This window comes from Rhinolophus sinicus, linkage group LG01 (genome assembly GCF_036562045.2).
Source record: "Rhinolophus sinicus isolate RSC01 linkage group LG01, ASM3656204v1, whole genome shotgun sequence".
Lineage (NCBI taxonomy): Eukaryota > Metazoa > Chordata > Mammalia > Chiroptera > Rhinolophidae > Rhinolophus > Rhinolophus sinicus.
This window is the reverse complement of record NC_133751.1, coordinates 204,170,945-204,187,311: the sequence shown is the minus strand read 5'-3', so window position 1 is coordinate 204,187,311 and position 16,367 is coordinate 204,170,945. Positions and strand designations below refer to the sequence as shown.

Sequence of the window (16,367 nt, the reverse complement as noted above, 5' to 3'; positions counted from 1 at the left end):
AGCAGCCCAGGAAAGGAGTAAATGGGGCCAGGGTCAGGAGACACCCACTGGAAGCCTACGCCCTTAAAACTTCTACATGTAACACAAAGCAACAAACAAACAGAAGTCTGAACAAAATGAAAGGCAAAGAACAAGTGGGGAAAATGCATACAGCACATGACAGAAGATACTGTGATTAGCACAGTGAGCCCTCCGAGCAAATCCTCTGGGTAATACACCCTCTCAGAAAACAGGCAAAGGAACCAAAAAAGAAATACAAATGGCTCATAAGCTAGTAATAAAAAATTCAACTTTTAATAGTCATAATAAGAAAAGCAAATTTAAGACAAGAGCCCACTTTTCACCTATCAAACAGATGCTTTTTTTTAAACATGGTATTATTTTATACTGAAGATGTGTGAGAACCTGGCTGTCACACCATCTCAGGATGCAGTTTGGGAATATCTCAAACCATTTGCCCAGGGCAGCAGTGCAGTGTGGCAGGGCCCGCCCATATGCCCCGTGTTCTTACCTCTTTAGTGTACGAGCCCACCTCCAACACCTCATCGTCCTGTTTCTCCTGTGAGCTCTCTGGCCTTTGGAGCCACCCATGCTCACGGGAAGTGTGGGCAAATTAACACCACTTGGGAGCAGCCAATCACTGGCAAGGCGAGTACTTAGATACCCAAGGGCCTTGCTTCTTGGTGGGATAAGTCTGGTGTATTTTCTGCACTGGTCCCCAGTGTCAACCAGAGAGATTCAGCTCCAGTCACCCACAGGTGAGGCAGCTTCTTGGCGGCCATCCGTCCCCATCCCACTCCTCACTCCCCTGTCAGGGTTTCCTTCAGTTCCAAATAAATTACTTGCCCTTGAATCCTTGCCACAGGGGAACCCAAACTGAGACTACGATTGATTTATTGTAAAGCACTTTCCCACAAAAATAGTCATGAATGTGTGCAAAGACTTAGCTACTAGGACATTGTCATGCAGGGTGTCTAGTCCTGCTTCCCGCACAAGAACGTAGGATAGGGTGAGGCCAAAAAGGAACACCAACAGAGCCATCGATAGGGGAGTCATACCACTATATGCTCAATGGCGGCTGGTTGAGACACAAAAGCAAACATCCGCCAGTACCCCAACACGGGGTCTTCCTGCACCCCACCCTGGCGAGACACAGGAAGTAGGATCCACACAATCCATAATCCGCCATCTGCTTCTCTGCCAAACAACCCCACTTGCTAGCTGCAATCCGCTGTCCACTTCTCTGCCTGCCAGCCAGCCAGCCAGCCAACTAACCAACCAACCAACCAACCAACCAACCAACCAACCAACCAACCAACCAACCCCCTAGTGTAGCCACAGCAGTTATATTAGTGGCTAATGGCTAACCGGTAACAGGTGGTGGTCACCCAGCCACAGGGGATGGTCATCTGATTATAGCTGATAGCCATCTAATAACTGAGCCAGCACCTTTGCACGTGAGGCCGAGAGCCTGGAAACTGCTCTCTGGGACTCTGTCCCCACAGACATTCAGTGAGGTCTTTTTTTACAGAAGAAAATAAAAGTGGACACCCCCCCTCCCCCGGAGCTGTGGTTAAATACATCCTGATAAATCCATGCAATTGAATAGTCCTTGGCTGCGAAAAACAAATTAAATGTTATACAAAGACCTGGGGAGAACGATCGTGATAGTGTGAAGTGAAGAATGTTAAACCCTGGACATATCTGGTGTAGCTGCGAGATTTTATATATATTTGCCAAAACAGTAACCATCATTATTTCTGAGGAATGGAGTTATGGGCGATTTTAATTTTCTTGTGTGTGTATGCGTACACCTCTGTATATTTCAATTTTTTTTGCCGTAATCATGCATTACTTTTGTAATTAGAACATGGAATTTAACAATAAATAAATGCAATACCAATAAAGAGAAGAACACTTACAAAGTATAATTTAGATAAATTTATTACCGTTTTTAGTTGTGGGAAACATTGGAGAAAAATATACTTGCCAGACACTATACTTTGAGTTTTTATCAAATTCAGATCCATTTGACACAAGCAATGATTATCCTCTCAAACACACCACCCATCAATTATGTGTCATTCTTTCCTCCCACCAAAGGAAAAAATCACACACGGTTCTCCAAGGACTCTGTCATTCATTCATTTCAAGTATAAGGCACTATTCCCTAAAAAAATAAATGTTTCCTTATTTAAATACACAAAGTGACATCTGTGAAACATGAGCTTAAATTAGGACCTGCCATTTTTACTGAAGGAATTGATCACAAGAGCCTGGCCATAAATCTGTTAGGAGCCAGATGATGTTAGAACCGTTATCCAAGGTGGAGGCAGCTGTGGCTTCCAAAAGATGCCATTTCTAGGAGAAGTAATGCAGCGGGAAAGAGGGACCTGTCCAACCCTCTTGGCAAGTCATTTGAAAGATGGCAAGTGTAGTCCAGATTAAAGGTACTGGAAGGGGCAGAAAACATTCCCATATTTTTACCAAGTTGACTGACTAGCAATTAAATTATTTTTATTTTTAAAATGCACTCTGGGGTGTCTCACTTATGGCAAAGTATATCTTCAATAAGCATAACATGAATTTAACACTGAATCTGTTTGCAAGTTTGGGTCACCCACTTAGTGTGCCTTGGATTTCTGAGCTTTCTTAACTCGCCCTTTTTTCCCACAGCATTTCCGGTAGCCGAAGGCACAACATTTATAGACAATGAAGGCGACTCCCAGAACAATGGCCAAGAGGAAGCCAACGACGTCCAAAGAGTGGTACTGGTACCAGGTGAGGTCGTGGGCGGCGGGGCGCAGATGTGGCGCCCCCTTGTGCCTCATCACGAATTCCACCCAGAACACAGCGAGGTCCAACGGCTCGATGGGGCGGTCCTTGTGAAGGCTGGAGAGACGCATGATGTTTTCCTTATAGCTAAACATAAAGACAGTTATGTGAATGCCTGGGACACCGATGGCAGGGAACTATCCTCCTTTTATGCTTGTTTGCTTGCTTCCATAGTTCCAGTTAGAAACGCTACCAGATTTTCCCAAACTTGGTAGAGGAAATGTGTCCCTGTTATAACCAGCAAATAAAACATGCCTGTACATGCACGCGCGTGCACACACACACACACACACACACACACGCACACACAATGTTCTTTACCTCTTAAAAAGAAGAAAGAAAACCGGAAGTCAAAATTATAATTTAAAAGAATTCAAAACCTGCTTGTTACTTTTCTTCTTTTCTTTGTAGTGATTTTTTGTAGGAAATTAGATTACACTTTCTTTACAGTAATATAGTAAAGAAATAAAAGAAAAGATCATGTCAGAAATTATGAACTACTTCCCATTCGAATTTGTACACAATCACATCTAGCCAAAGTACAAAGCCATTGTTAAGTGCCATCTCCAAGATAATAGTATACATTTTCAGTTTGATTGTTGAAACAGCAAACCATCCAAGAGCTAAATTTAACATGAGGCTGTGTCTATGCAGCCTGTTAAAGCAAAATAGATTCCTGTTTATTTTGCACAGTGTTGAGAGCTGAATCAGAACATCCAAATCCAAAATGGGTTGGATGCTTTAACGCTTAGCATGCATGCACTAGGAGAAGAAAGGGAAGGAAAGGGAAGAGGAAGAGGAGCAAGAGGAGGGGGGTGGAGGGGACGTGTAGGAGAAGCAAAGGAAAAGGGAAAGAAAAGAGAGAAGAGAAAAAAGACACTTTTATTGGGGAGTAATTAGACATGTCTGTCATTTTACTTGGATATATTATTCTAATGCAATATTACTATGTGGCGAAACAGCCTGTTAAACACCTTCCTTTTGTATAAATCTTCTCTGACTCAACGTAGATTTTCTTGGACATTCATTCATTCATTATTTATGGAGCACCTGTTAAGGCCTGGTTGCATAGTCTGCTGTTTAAATTTTTTCTGTTTTTCTTTGTTTTATGTAGGTGCAGTCCAAGCTTAGAGTGTTGGGAAATGGAGATTCACAGTCAGGTAGAGATGGCTCAAAAATAGATGAAGTTAGTTAGTAACTTAAATAATAAGTGTTTTTTTAAAAATAATAATGTACCAGAGATCTTGTACCAAGTCATTCTTAGGTTTTCAGTAGTTGTCTATATCACTGAATAAAAGATCAAAATTATATGTGAGTGTCAGCAACGCGTTTCATCAGTCTATGGAGAGAAGTCAGGTTTTGATGGTATTGATGTGTGAGCAGCACGGCCTGCCGCTGACAACCCGGCTGCCAGAAGCAACCAATTGAAATAAAAGGATGAGAATGCCCCCAACTGCTCTGGGCAGGTTGTCAGTACCGTTAAAGTCAGTACACTTTACACTGGGGTTATGTGGACGTTTCTTTTCTATCCAGTGGCACTGCGTGCATGTGAGCACCATCATTTCCCCCCCATTTTTCCTTGTCCTGGCTCACTGTGCCCCCCTATGCCGTGTCTCCTCCCGTCTGAACACACTCCAGGGTTCCACACCTGCCCTCCTGACTGCTGTCTCTTCTGCAATGAAGCAACTACAGGTGAAGGCTCCTGACACTCTCACAGACACACACATGCACTCACACAGGCACGCACACATGTACGCACATGCACGCATGTGCACAAACACACTCGTGCACACTCATACATACATTATTGATTGTTGGATGGAGGCTACCCCTGCCCATCACTTCTTTCCATACGGTTTGATCAGCCAATATTACCTGTGAGCTTGACAACCATACAATAAATTTCAGAGATCATTAGATCTGATGGCTTTTGCCCTTTAAATCATTTTCAGAACTGCATTTGAACAAACTTATCTTGCTTTTATTATAAGCCTTTTATTTTTTAAGTGATATCACGTGAACTCCCGCCATTTTTAAATCCACAAGAATAAAATTTCTCACAGGCTTCAGTGCTGGGAAAAGCTGTACCTCTAAGCACCTGGTTTGTTTTTATCTTATGGACACTATGCTTCTTGTAATGGAATATTTCTCTTTACAGGAATTTATAGATCAGGCATCTATCGTGGTAACTTTATATATATATATATAAATTAAGTTTTAAATCTACCAGGAAAAATATTTAAAATCATGTCTATGATAAAAGGTATAAGAATCAAGGCACCCTTTTATAAAATGATAATAACCCCCCAAGTGTCTTACTTACAAATTAGACTTTTACATATTTGTTTTCACATTGGAGTGTTTATTACGAATGGGATGGCCAAAGCACAAGCAGTACTTCCCTGTACCTTCTCTCTTACCTTTTGTCATTGATGACAGTTTTCAGAGCATTTGCTAAATCTTCAGAGGTCATTTCCAGGACGTTCAAGGTCACACCCGCTCCCCGGGACTCCATGCGCTTTGCATTGTCCATCTGGTCACCAAACAAGGGTAGCATCACCATCGGAACGCCGTTGCAGATTCCCTCATAAATGCCATGGGAGCCAGAATGGGTGATAAAGGCACGAGTCTTCGGGTGACCTGGGAAGCAAAAACAGAGGGATGCTAGTGGTCAAGTTGCCAAGTTTCACATTCTGGCATCGTCTAGGTGTTGAATACACTCTAAGGACTCGATGCTATCCACATGTGGCCCTTGCGGAAGTTTGCAGACAAAAATGTGGGTTGAGATGCCCCACTGGGTAAAAAGCAATGTGGAACATGTTGGCCATAATATTTTCCAGCTAAACAATCCTTTAGAATGGCCATGCCTAAGCCACTTTATTAATTTAACCTTGGTTTGACCTACACATCAAATCCTCTCCACATACCGAGCAGATCGTTTTGGGGCAGCCACTTGACAAGGATTGTATTCTTCGCAAGATTTGATGGTGGAGTTCCCGTATACCGCCACAGGACCTTGCAGACAAGAAGAGAGTTTAAAGAACATAATAAGATTTTTAAAAAAAAAAAGAAAAAAAGAAAAATAAAAGTCTGTTATGGTAACTAGAAAGCAGAGTCCTCTGAATGAACATAACCTTGGCAGGGGTGGGAGGTGTAGTGACTAAGAAGCTTCTGGGGGCTGGTAACATTCTGTGGTTTTGTGAAAATTCATCAAGCTGTACATTTATGATTTTTGCACTTTTTTGCACTTTGAGGGAAGGTCTACTTAATCAAATGAGTGGGTGTAGAAGTATAAAAGTAGAAATATAATAAATAAATCCAGATGTCCTAACCAACAGCTTTTTGGAGAAATATTTCTATTTAATATGAAGAATCACTGTCCTGTTTATTTTGTTTTTAAAATAAATTCTCCTTAATACAATTTCGAGTCTCTTAGAGAAAATGAGGCCTCCAAGAGAATTGGACCATGGTTTAATAGAGCAGTTAAGAGTAAAATGGCAAAAAGAACAATTTTGGATTAATAATTGGGGAGTGGCAGGGAAAATCCAAGTCTAAAGTCCAACTAATAGAATTAGTTTACATACTACACTGGAAGTCTGGGGTTAGAACTCTTGTGAAGATAGATAGAAAAGAATTGTATGGAATCTTCTTACTGTCTGAGGTATTTTGCCCAAAGCGTCAGCGATTTCCATAGCTTTCTTCTCCGGAATCTCTGAGACCATTGAGCCCAAAGAGAAAACCACAATTCCATGTTCTCCGGAGGCGTTAACATACGCTTCAAATTCCTAGAGCCAAAGAGAAATTTCTGGTGACTTTTTTTCTCGTATTTGTAGGGTCACTGCATCCGTTAAGCTGTGAATCAGCTTCCTCTTAAGAATGCGATTAAAGGTGTGTGTGTGTGTGTGTGTGTGTGTGTGTGTGTGTGTGATAGAGACACAAAGCATTAACGCGTGTTATAGCATTTCTCCCTCCCTTAGTCCCCTTCAAAGGAGGAAGGCTTCCTGCTTGCAGAGTTATCTCTTGGGTTCTTCTTGGAGATGCAGAATCCAGGCAATGTGCTAATTTTCCAAAGGGAAAATAATCAGAGAAAAGACCAGATCCACTTCCCAAAGGCTTGGGCAGCTGAGAAGCTCTTGGGGAGAGAGCAGACTTTAGGGAAGGGGGCAGAAGAGGGAGCAGAAGAAGAGGCAGAAGACAGGAGGGAGGAATGGTGAGCTGGCCTCATGAGAGGAGAGAGCCTTTCAGTTGTGAACAGAAACACTGGGGGGAGGAGAAACCTGTTCAAAGACGATTTCAGAAAGCTTTCTAACAGACTCTAAGACTCCTGCACTGCCTCTTTAAGAAAGTCTACAGTAAAGATCTGTATCACTCTCAAGGTTTCTGGAATATTATTTTTATGTAGAAAGAACGAATCGAGTCAAAGCACAAAGCTACAGAGTGTTACGGCTCAAGCTCACAATTAAGGAAGAAAACTGGAATAGTGGAGACAATCTTTAACAGCCCTTGGTCGCCTGCAGCCTGCCGCAGAGACTCCCACATGGCAGCCGATACATTTGGATGACTGTAGATCGTATTTGTGTCAACTCAGCCCTCAAATTTAACCAATCAACCTTGCATTTTTCCATCTTCCCTGGAGAAGAGCTTTCTAAAGCGTGTAAATCAACTTTCCTGCCTTAGTAAGAAGAATATGCAGAAATATATTGGAATCTTTCTTTGCTGCTTCCGTAATGTACTGTAAAAAGCAAAACGCTCATCCCTAGGTATGAGGTGAAAAGTGGGGGACGGAAACCCTGGCCAAGCGTGCATCAGTGATCTGCGCCCCTTGCGGGGTCAGTAAGGGGATGTGAGTAAACCCTGGCTACGAAAGCCACTGGTGGGAAAGACAAACAGGCCCCTGGTGTCCACCCACCCAGCACACAACCCTCACACGCTGCTCGTCCTGTTCCCGAGGTGGATCCTTTACAGCGACATGTCCATCACTGTCTCAGAGGAAGACGACACCCAGAAGGCCACCCCACTGTCTCCAACAAACACCACCTATGGGCATTACAGCCTCGGTTCTTTAAATATGAAGCTCAAGATAACAACAGGACTTGCTTCTGAAGAAACTTCTGGACAAGATGACCCAAAGACTCAAGAGTGAAGAACAGAGAGAGGAGCTGTGTGACAAACCCTCTATACATCACACCAGCTTGTTTCTCTGCTGCACGCAAGGTAGCATCATTATACAACTGGGGGCTGAATTGACTCAAAGTCCTTCCTATTGCTAATGGCGTCCTATTGCCATTAAGTCATCTTTCTCATCAGGGAGTAATTTTCTTTTCAATAGAGTGATGTTGGTTTATTTGAACTGTAAGCAGGGATTGATTTTCTAGTTAATAATGAATCTTACAACTACTAATGAATGTTGTACAGAGCAGTCTGTGGTTCCCTTGGTTGAAGCAGGATGGGATTTCAGAAACTTTTGTGCGTTATGGGGCGAGAAACAGTGATGGCAGGGATTCCCAACCAGTAAATTCAGATTGCAGATCGTGACCTATCACAAGGCCTATCCCTGAAACGATAAGGAACAGACTTTGAGATGGGTGTGAAACAAAAGCTCTGAAAGGATGCAGCAATCAGAAGAATGGCAGCATTAGCCAGAGTGCTGAAAGAGGAACGTGCAGATAAGAGTGGTCACAGTGTCCCCAGGAAGAGAGTTACGGAACTCTCTAAATTCAACCCTTGGCAGTAATCATAGCTCAGCCTGATCTGTACCAACCTTCAAAGCCAACTCCAGAACCCTCCGGTCTTCAGGCAACATGCACAGTGCATGCACACATATACAGGCATATATCTGCCTGCACTCACGTGCAGGGGCACATGAACACACAATGCTGATGCACTTACAGGAAATAGGGCAAGGCATAAGTGGGGCAATTGCCCCCCAGCTGTATGTTACTGATGAGCTAATCAACCTCCTGAGAGTCTCCAAATGGTTTTAAATGTTTACAAAGAATGCCGGGGGCATTAGTGAGATTGTGGCAGGGTTTGCCCAGAACTGGGGGTTTCTTGGGGCATGGGACTTCTGGTGTCAAAACCTGAACAGTCCTGGACAAACCAGGACAGTGGTCACCCTGGATGTGAGATGCAGGAGGCCTCCGACAGGGCACAGCAGGCACGGTTTTCAGAACCTCCTACCAAGCTCAATTCTGAGCATGACCGGTAAAGCCCAAATCCTGAGCAGCCTTCCTCCACGGCCAGCCCGTTGGCAGTCCACCCTCCCCAGCCCCAGCCTGTCTTGGGGCCTGTGGCTCTAGTGACGGTGTCTCTCAGCCTTTTGTGTCAGGTTCATCTGAAAGGTCAAGGAGGGCAGCGTTATCCTCCCCACCACCTGGCTGCAGTGTGGGATGCTTTTTCTGAGGTGCTTCCTCCTTAGGTCCGCACCCAGCCCTCATTTCTGGGGAGAGAGAGCTCGGCTCCAAGCACCCTGTAAGTTCTTTTCCCTGTGCAAAGGCAAACAACTTGTCTAATTTCATAGGCTCTTCACCCCTTCATGAAACCCACTCTTACGTGTCACCTTGTCTAGAAAGGGCTGAAACTAAGTTCCCCTCCCTTGCACACCCTCCCACACTCATTTGGCAACCAGCAGGGTATGATTGCACCAGTGGGACCCACAGGACCATAAACACTCAAAGTTAAATAATAGCACTTGGCTAAAGTTTAAATGGAGTAGAAGTTCATCTACAGATCACAAACTGTGCCGATTGCATTATCGTGGCCAACGCCTCTTCTGGACCAGGTCTTATGGGATTCGATAATGGTGAGATCCACCCCCTATTTGGCAAACTTCCCCTAAACTTTCCTGCAACTTTACAGACTTTGGAATGGCCAAAGAGTGAAGCAATGTGTTAACTGAACATAGCCCGCAATTCCCCCACTTCTTATCACCTTCCAAAAAGATGAGACCACTAAAGTGGAAGCATTTGCCCACTCTAATGAGGCCTATGAAATTGTCCCTAACTTATGCTGAGAGTTCAGTATTGTTAGCTCCAGGTGTTTATTAGATTTTCCTTTCCCAAATGTCTTTGGTTTTGCACGAATCCTTATTAAGCACTTAGCCTCTTGGAAACATGTCCCTTTATCATTATGCATTCAGAGTCACCTACAAATACGGGGAGCTTCCTTGATCACCAGTCTTTCTTTCCCTCGCCATCTTCAAGTCTCTGTTCTCATTGATCTTCTGTTTGGCGATTTTCCCCAGACCCAACATGTATGTACGGATATCATCTCTGAATCTCTACATGTCCACGAAGACGGTGTCTCACCCTGAGAGAGGAATGATCCCAGGGAATTCTTGAGTTCCATTCCTTTGCTCTACATGTTGTTCTACCATCTTTCGTCTTTCAGGCATCCCAAAGGTATGTCCAACGCCAGTCTGTGCTCTCTCTGTGGACTCTCTTTATTGAATAAAGATTTTGTTTTTATTCTTGAAGTTCAGGACTTTTACCAATAGTGTCAGGAATAAGATAATCTCTACTAGACAAATGGAAGTGTAGAGTACGTTGATCCCAGGAAAGAAGATACTTACCACTGTTCCCGGTGGCTAACTGAGGTCAAGTTTACAGCCTCGCAGCTATTTCTAAACAGGGGCCTCTCATGCCAACTGTGCTTCAAGAGGAAACCTGCCCTAAGCTGCCTGCATCCCACACTGAACTGCCTGCTGGCACTGTGTTCCTGCCATCGAGCCAGACCTTATAAAGGAGCTCCTGGAATCCTATTTCAACTTATAGGACTGAGACTTTCCCCATCCAATCAGAGCTGCGCTGCTATATTCCCATCAGCATCTTCCCCGACCAATAAGAGAGGCTCCATTCTGACCAATCAGGAAGTGCTTTTCAGAGCAATCAAATTGCAAGGATTTGGAGTCCTCATTTCCATGAGGATGGACTAATCAGGGACCAGGAATGGAGACTTCTCTCTGTATAAGTCAGCTGCCCTCTGGCTCGGAGAATGCATTTTCCCTTTCCACCAAAGGCTGAAGACTGCTTAGTAGAGAAGGGACTTTATCATTATGCATTCAGAGTCACCTACAAATACAGGAAGCTTCCCTGGTCACCAGTCTTTCTTTCCCTCACCATCTTCAAGTCTCTGTTCTCACTGATCTTCTGTTTGGCTGTTAGGAAGCTGGAATGTTTAGAAATGGGAACTTTAACCAGGATCATAAAGTCAGCTTTCCTAGCTGGGATCTATAAATGTCAAAAACTGTCCCAGCAATCTTGACTCTTCTGTCCCTGACTCAATCAAAGGCAGGGTGCGTCCTGCACACGTTTGTTCTCTGCGAGGAACCCTGAACCCGGTGCTCTGGGGGTGTGGATGGCATTTAACCCTAGTTACCACTAACTGATGACTGTTCCCTGGAACCACAGACTCAAATGCCCAATATTTACTTTCCTAAAGTCTCAGATCCAAAGAAACAACCGAAAAAATGATCCCAATGACGGACATAAATGACAGCTTGACCTAGGAGACTTGCAAGATAGAAATGCACAAAAGAGGGCACTTGCACCTGTGTGCTCATTCAGCATATATCTGTGGCAGATGCATCTCTCCAAAGTACTTGCTAGAATAGAAGCTTGTAAAGCTCCCACTCCAATTACACACCTGGGATAATGATTTTTTGCTAGCGCAGTTGATCCCACCAATAAAAACCATATTGGGCATGACGGGCCTGGAATGATCCTTCACAAAGTCACCTTTGAAAAGCCAGACAGATGCAGCGCTCATAAGGTCCTGAACAGTCACCTCTTTCTGAAGGACTTCCGAAGCGAGTGATGCATACGGGGTATAAACCACACTGCACAGAAAGTTCTCTGCCAAGGCGATCAGCATATTCTTCACCCGCTGCAGGAAGGTCATGCGATCCGAGTTAAATGACAGACTCCTGGGCACATAGGACGGTGGGTTGGGGCACTGGGTACCCTGGAAATCCAGGCTGCAGGGCAGTGCATTCAAGAAGAACACAACAGGCAGTGCCAGGTACTGGGCCACAATAGAGCCACAAGGAAGGAAGGGGTCTGTGAACACAACATCAAAGTTGCTTTCTGCCAGGGACGTCATCAGCTCTGTGTTGTGCAGCAAATGGGAGCAGGCAGACAGGAGCATAGCGGAGTCCTCTTTGACTTTCTTGTATGTTTTGATCACGCGCTGCAAGAAAGGCTGCCTCTCAAATGCATCATGGCCAATACCGATAAAAGACGCTTCCGCGTCCTCCCTTCGGAATGGCACGGGGTACCTCTTCAAGGTGTAAAATTCTCCTTCTGTAATATGCACGGAGGCAGCAGACGCCAAGACCACTATGTCATGTCCCCTCTGCTGCAGCTGCTGGATGATCCCATGCATGCTTAGCCAGTGGCTGCCGTCCATGGGGACCAATAACAGCTTCCCGCCCTGGGACACAGAAGGGCCAAGGGCACACAGCAGCAGACCCAGGACAAGTGGATGTGGTCCCTGGGACCCTGCGGCCATGGTGCCCTGCCTTCACTACCAAGACTTTCATCTGTCAGACGTTTGTCCTCTCCCACTTACATGTTGCAACAAGCAATCTATACACCAAGTTAATGTTTGATGGTGTCATGTGACTATACCTGTCACTCGAAGGTAGCAGTAAGTTTACTTTTAGAAATAAAGAGCGTAGAGCTTTACTAGATGACTTAAAAGGCAATAACAGTTTTAACTGGCTGGAATTCTTTAGCAACCACTCAAATCACATGCTTGCACAAACGGAGGAGGCAAAGCCTCTCTAGCACTTTTGACTCCATTAAATTAGTGTTTCCATGGGCCAAGAGGACGTTACCTGAGAAGGAAAAGGCTATATGGTAACAAATTAGAGTGCCTTTCCAGAAATGAAGAGAAAGGTGAATACGCCTTTTAGAAAGAAAAGAACATGATATTGCAAGCCCACCTTTAGATCATGGAAACCTGTACGAACGTCCTTCTCTGTGGTTCCATCATCTTTGATTCATACATCCGACAAATATTTACTGACTCTGGCATGGCGCTGGGCCTGGAGGCTCCAGCAGAGACCACTACAGATGAGCCTCCCACCTGCCCAACACTCACGCTCCATCAAGAGAGACAGACTGACAATTTAAACACATAAATAGACAATTTAGAGATTGTGAAACAGACTAAGAAGGAAATGAATGCTGCTGGAGTAGAGAATGGAGGGCAAGGCGAACCCAGTTGAGTACATGGGCACAAAAGGCCTTTCCAAGGACAGATCTGTATTCATTCCGAGGCAGTGAGAGGAACTCTGTATATAAGAGACCAAAATAGATAACCAAACAGAAGTTAAATTATACTCATCACACAGGCCCAACGTCCAAGGGAAGGAAGACACTTAGGGGAATTCTGATGCCCTGGTTGACGCAAAGGGGAGAAGTGAACAAAAACAGTATGAAAAATATGTATTTATTGAGCATGTACTATGTGCCAAATATGGTGATAAGCACTTTATAGCATTACTTATAATCCCCTGGAATTGTTCTGTAAAGACAGATACTATTATTCCCATTTTACAAACAAAGGCACTGAGCTCAGAGACAAAGTGATTTGCCAGACTCCTGCATTTACCAAGTGGCAGAGCTGAGGCCCAGGCTGTGGGCAGCAGAGACTAGAGACCTTGCTCTTAACCACAACTGCCCTCATACCGGCCTCTCGCAGTGCCCAGGCAATAATATGTCAGGCTGAGACTGAAATCTACAACCAACTAGGAGTCAGAACTAAAGCTGTGATCCCCACAGTGATTCCCCAATCGAAATAAATGGAGAGATGGCAGAAGGCAGGAGTTTGGGACCAAATGTGCTCACACAGCGATACCCAGCCCCAGCTGGTACCCCAAAAGATCAGGGAACAAATATGGCAGTTGCCCAACAGAAATGCCCCTCCTGCGGAAAGGGCAAATCGGAGGGCAGACAGAACTGAGCATCTCACTCTTTCCTTTTGGGATCCATTGCTGTTTTATATAATCCCAGGAGGAAAGCACAGATCTCAATATTCTGACCATGGACAACACTGGCCGCCATATTTGGGGATCTGTTAGGAGGGTCATGGAGAAACAGCTAACTTTAAAACTTCAGTGTCTTATGGGGCATATTCACAGGGCCCCTCTTGTTCTGGTACTTAGAGTCCCTTTTCCTCGTACCACCATCCTTCCTCCACTGACCTCCCGTCTTGTATTGTATATGCTTATATATGAGAGCACACATGTATGTGCCCACATGCACGCTCACCCCACCCCCCAAGCATTCTCCAGGACCAAGATTCTGGGTGAGCAGAAAAAAGAGAGCAATGCCTTGGCTCATTGATGTGCCCTTGTCTGCAATTCTGAAATCCATAGTCCAATTTCAACATTAAGGGCAATAATTCTGCAATGTCAATGTCATGAGAGTTCATCTGCAGATTACACGGATCCAAAGGGCTGTGAACACACAGTCACCACTTGTAAATGATTTTATGACGTTTCTGCATCACGCAGCACCTCAGAACTTTTTGAGGCCTCTGTTTACATGGATAGTTTGGGGTCCAACTCTGCCCGTGACTAGGGTATGTTGTTTACTAATATGAATAGCAGGCAATCCACAATTCACTCTCAAGAATTACGAGCAAGAACCACTACCAAGCAATCCAATAAAGCTTCGGCACTAGAACCTGAGTGGACTGACAGGCAAAACCCATTGCTAATCCTCCCATTTTCCAAATATTCATGAGAAATGTTGACCCTACTGGCACTATGCTAGAAAACCAAAGTTAGAAATGTCCCTGCCTGTGAGGCATGCTCCAGTGGACAGCCAACCAGGCAATTGCAGGCAGGGTGAGATGTGGTCTTGCTTGGGGGGGGCTAATGCAGTGGGGGGTGCCTGCAAGAGAGTTCCTGGAACCCATTGGAAGATGATTTCTTTTTAAGCTGAAGCCAGTAGTTAAGAAACCCACCATTCCACACACTCCTGGCTCCTTTGACAGTATCAGATTGGAGCTGCTTGTTACTAAGGTAAAGGAACTACATTAACAAATCCATTGTCCTCTGGAGAATCTATGGGCCCCTCCAGGGGAAATAAAGCCATTTCCCTGAATCTCTGTAGCATTTTGTTTTATTCTGTCTTGTATTCTTTAGCAGTTTGCATATCTGTCTCTACTACTTGTCTCAGTCTCTCTCTGTCTCTCTCTCTGTGTTTCTCTTTCTGTCTCTCTCTGTTTCTCTCTCTCTGCGCGCGCGCGCACACACACACACACACACACACACACACACACACACACATCCGACTAGATATTCCTTACAGTCTTCAGCTTTGGAATCACTCTCTCGTTCAGGTGCCATCCCACGGTTTTGCAGACCGTAAGCACTCAGTAAGTGTTTTTGTATAGACCTCATATCCAAGTAAGGAAGTACTGAAGCCAGATGATTCTACACTCTTCAGACCCAGCTGCCATGGTCCTCATTCAGGGCCTCAGCCCCCAAAGGCCCCAGCCCCTATCAATCCCTTCTAATTCCCAGCATCAGCTGTCCCCTGCACGGCCCTACCCTGAAACCTTGGTCAGCAGCTTCCGAGGGTTCAGACTAAAATTCAGACTCTTTAGCCTTGCCCTCAGAACTCCCTGGAATGGACCCAGCCCACCTGTTCAACCCGATCCCTCTTCTCTAGCCTTTCTGCTTGACCTCTCCCTCTGCCTCCTTCCCTCCAGCCATTCTGGGTCACTTACTCTTCCCCAAACATGCTTTATACTTTCCCACATTGCTTTGTTCACAGTGAACTGTACTCCTAATCAGCTTCTTACTACTGTTTACCAAGTGCCAAGTCCAGGGCTTTCCATTCAGTCTCTCAAGGTGATATAAACTTGACAGTTTATTCTGGTGATACAGCACACGCACTCTTTTGTATCTATTACCCTTTATGATGATATGTTAGCATTCATTGGTTAATCATTTTCCTCTTAGAGCTAAGTGACCTTTATTGGTGTTGCCTCAGCATTTATCAAAGCAAAAAATATAGTGTCAGAGAGAGAATGAGAAAGTGGCAAGAAGTCAGATGATGAGAAATGCCTAAAAGAAAGTCGTGGTCACGTTATAGCAGTTTTAGTGAAAACAATCACTGCATCCCAAGTTTAGCCACAGTACTGTAAACAGGGCCAGCAAGTTTTAATCATTTTGATATTGCTAGGCGCCAAGTCTCTCTGGGGATCCCCAAGACTTTTTCAGGGGAATTTTGCAAAATCATAAGTACTTCTGTAATAATGATATCCAACTTTTTCACTCTCATTTGCTCATAAGTGTACAGTGGAGTTTCCCAGTGGCTGCAGGACATGTGATATAGCAATAGGTAGAATGCAGAAGCAGACATAAGAGTTAGCTCTTTTCTACTAAGCCAGAGATGTGCAAAAGCAAAGAACAAAAAACAAAAAAGGAAACAAAACCTTCACCAAATGTTTATGTTTTGAAAATTATCTTTCCAGAAAGATATGATTTATATAGTGTGTAATGGGTTTATTGTTAT

General features: G+C 44.4%; 2 protein-coding genes across 6 annotated transcripts in view; both read right to left on the bottom strand.

The window, feature by feature from the left end:
* MROH2A (maestro heat like repeat family member 2A) overlaps positions 1-782 on the bottom strand; it is a 46,447-nt gene extending 45,665 nt beyond the window's left edge. Inside the window, exons 1-2 of the mRNA XM_074331576.1 lie at positions 757-782; positions 512-575 (exon numbers count right to left, since the gene is read on the bottom strand). Coding sequence (XP_074187677.1) covers positions 512-575; positions 757-782 — 90 coding nt within the window. The remainder of the gene's footprint in view (positions 1-511; positions 576-756) is intronic.
* Positions 783-1,926: 1,144 nt separating this feature from the next.
* LOC109451503 (UDP-glucuronosyltransferase 1A6) overlaps positions 1,927-16,367 on the bottom strand; it is a 40,871-nt gene continuing 26,430 nt past the window's right edge. For 3 of the 5 annotated variants that reach the window (XM_019739798.2, XM_019739797.2, XM_019739796.2), the window contains exons 2-5: positions 6,489-6,620; positions 5,763-5,850; positions 5,256-5,475; positions 1,927-2,922 (exon numbers count right to left, since the gene is read on the bottom strand). In XM_019739798.2, the coding sequence (XP_019595357.2) occupies positions 2,625-2,922; positions 5,256-5,475; positions 5,763-5,850; positions 6,489-6,620 (738 nt within the window). In that variant the 3' untranslated portion in view covers positions 1,927-2,624. Of the gene's footprint in view, positions 2,923-5,255; positions 5,476-5,762; positions 5,851-6,488; positions 6,621-11,478; positions 12,381-16,367 lie in introns of those variants that run through there. The other 2 variants (XM_019739795.2, XM_019739799.2) reach the window with 2 other exon arrangements.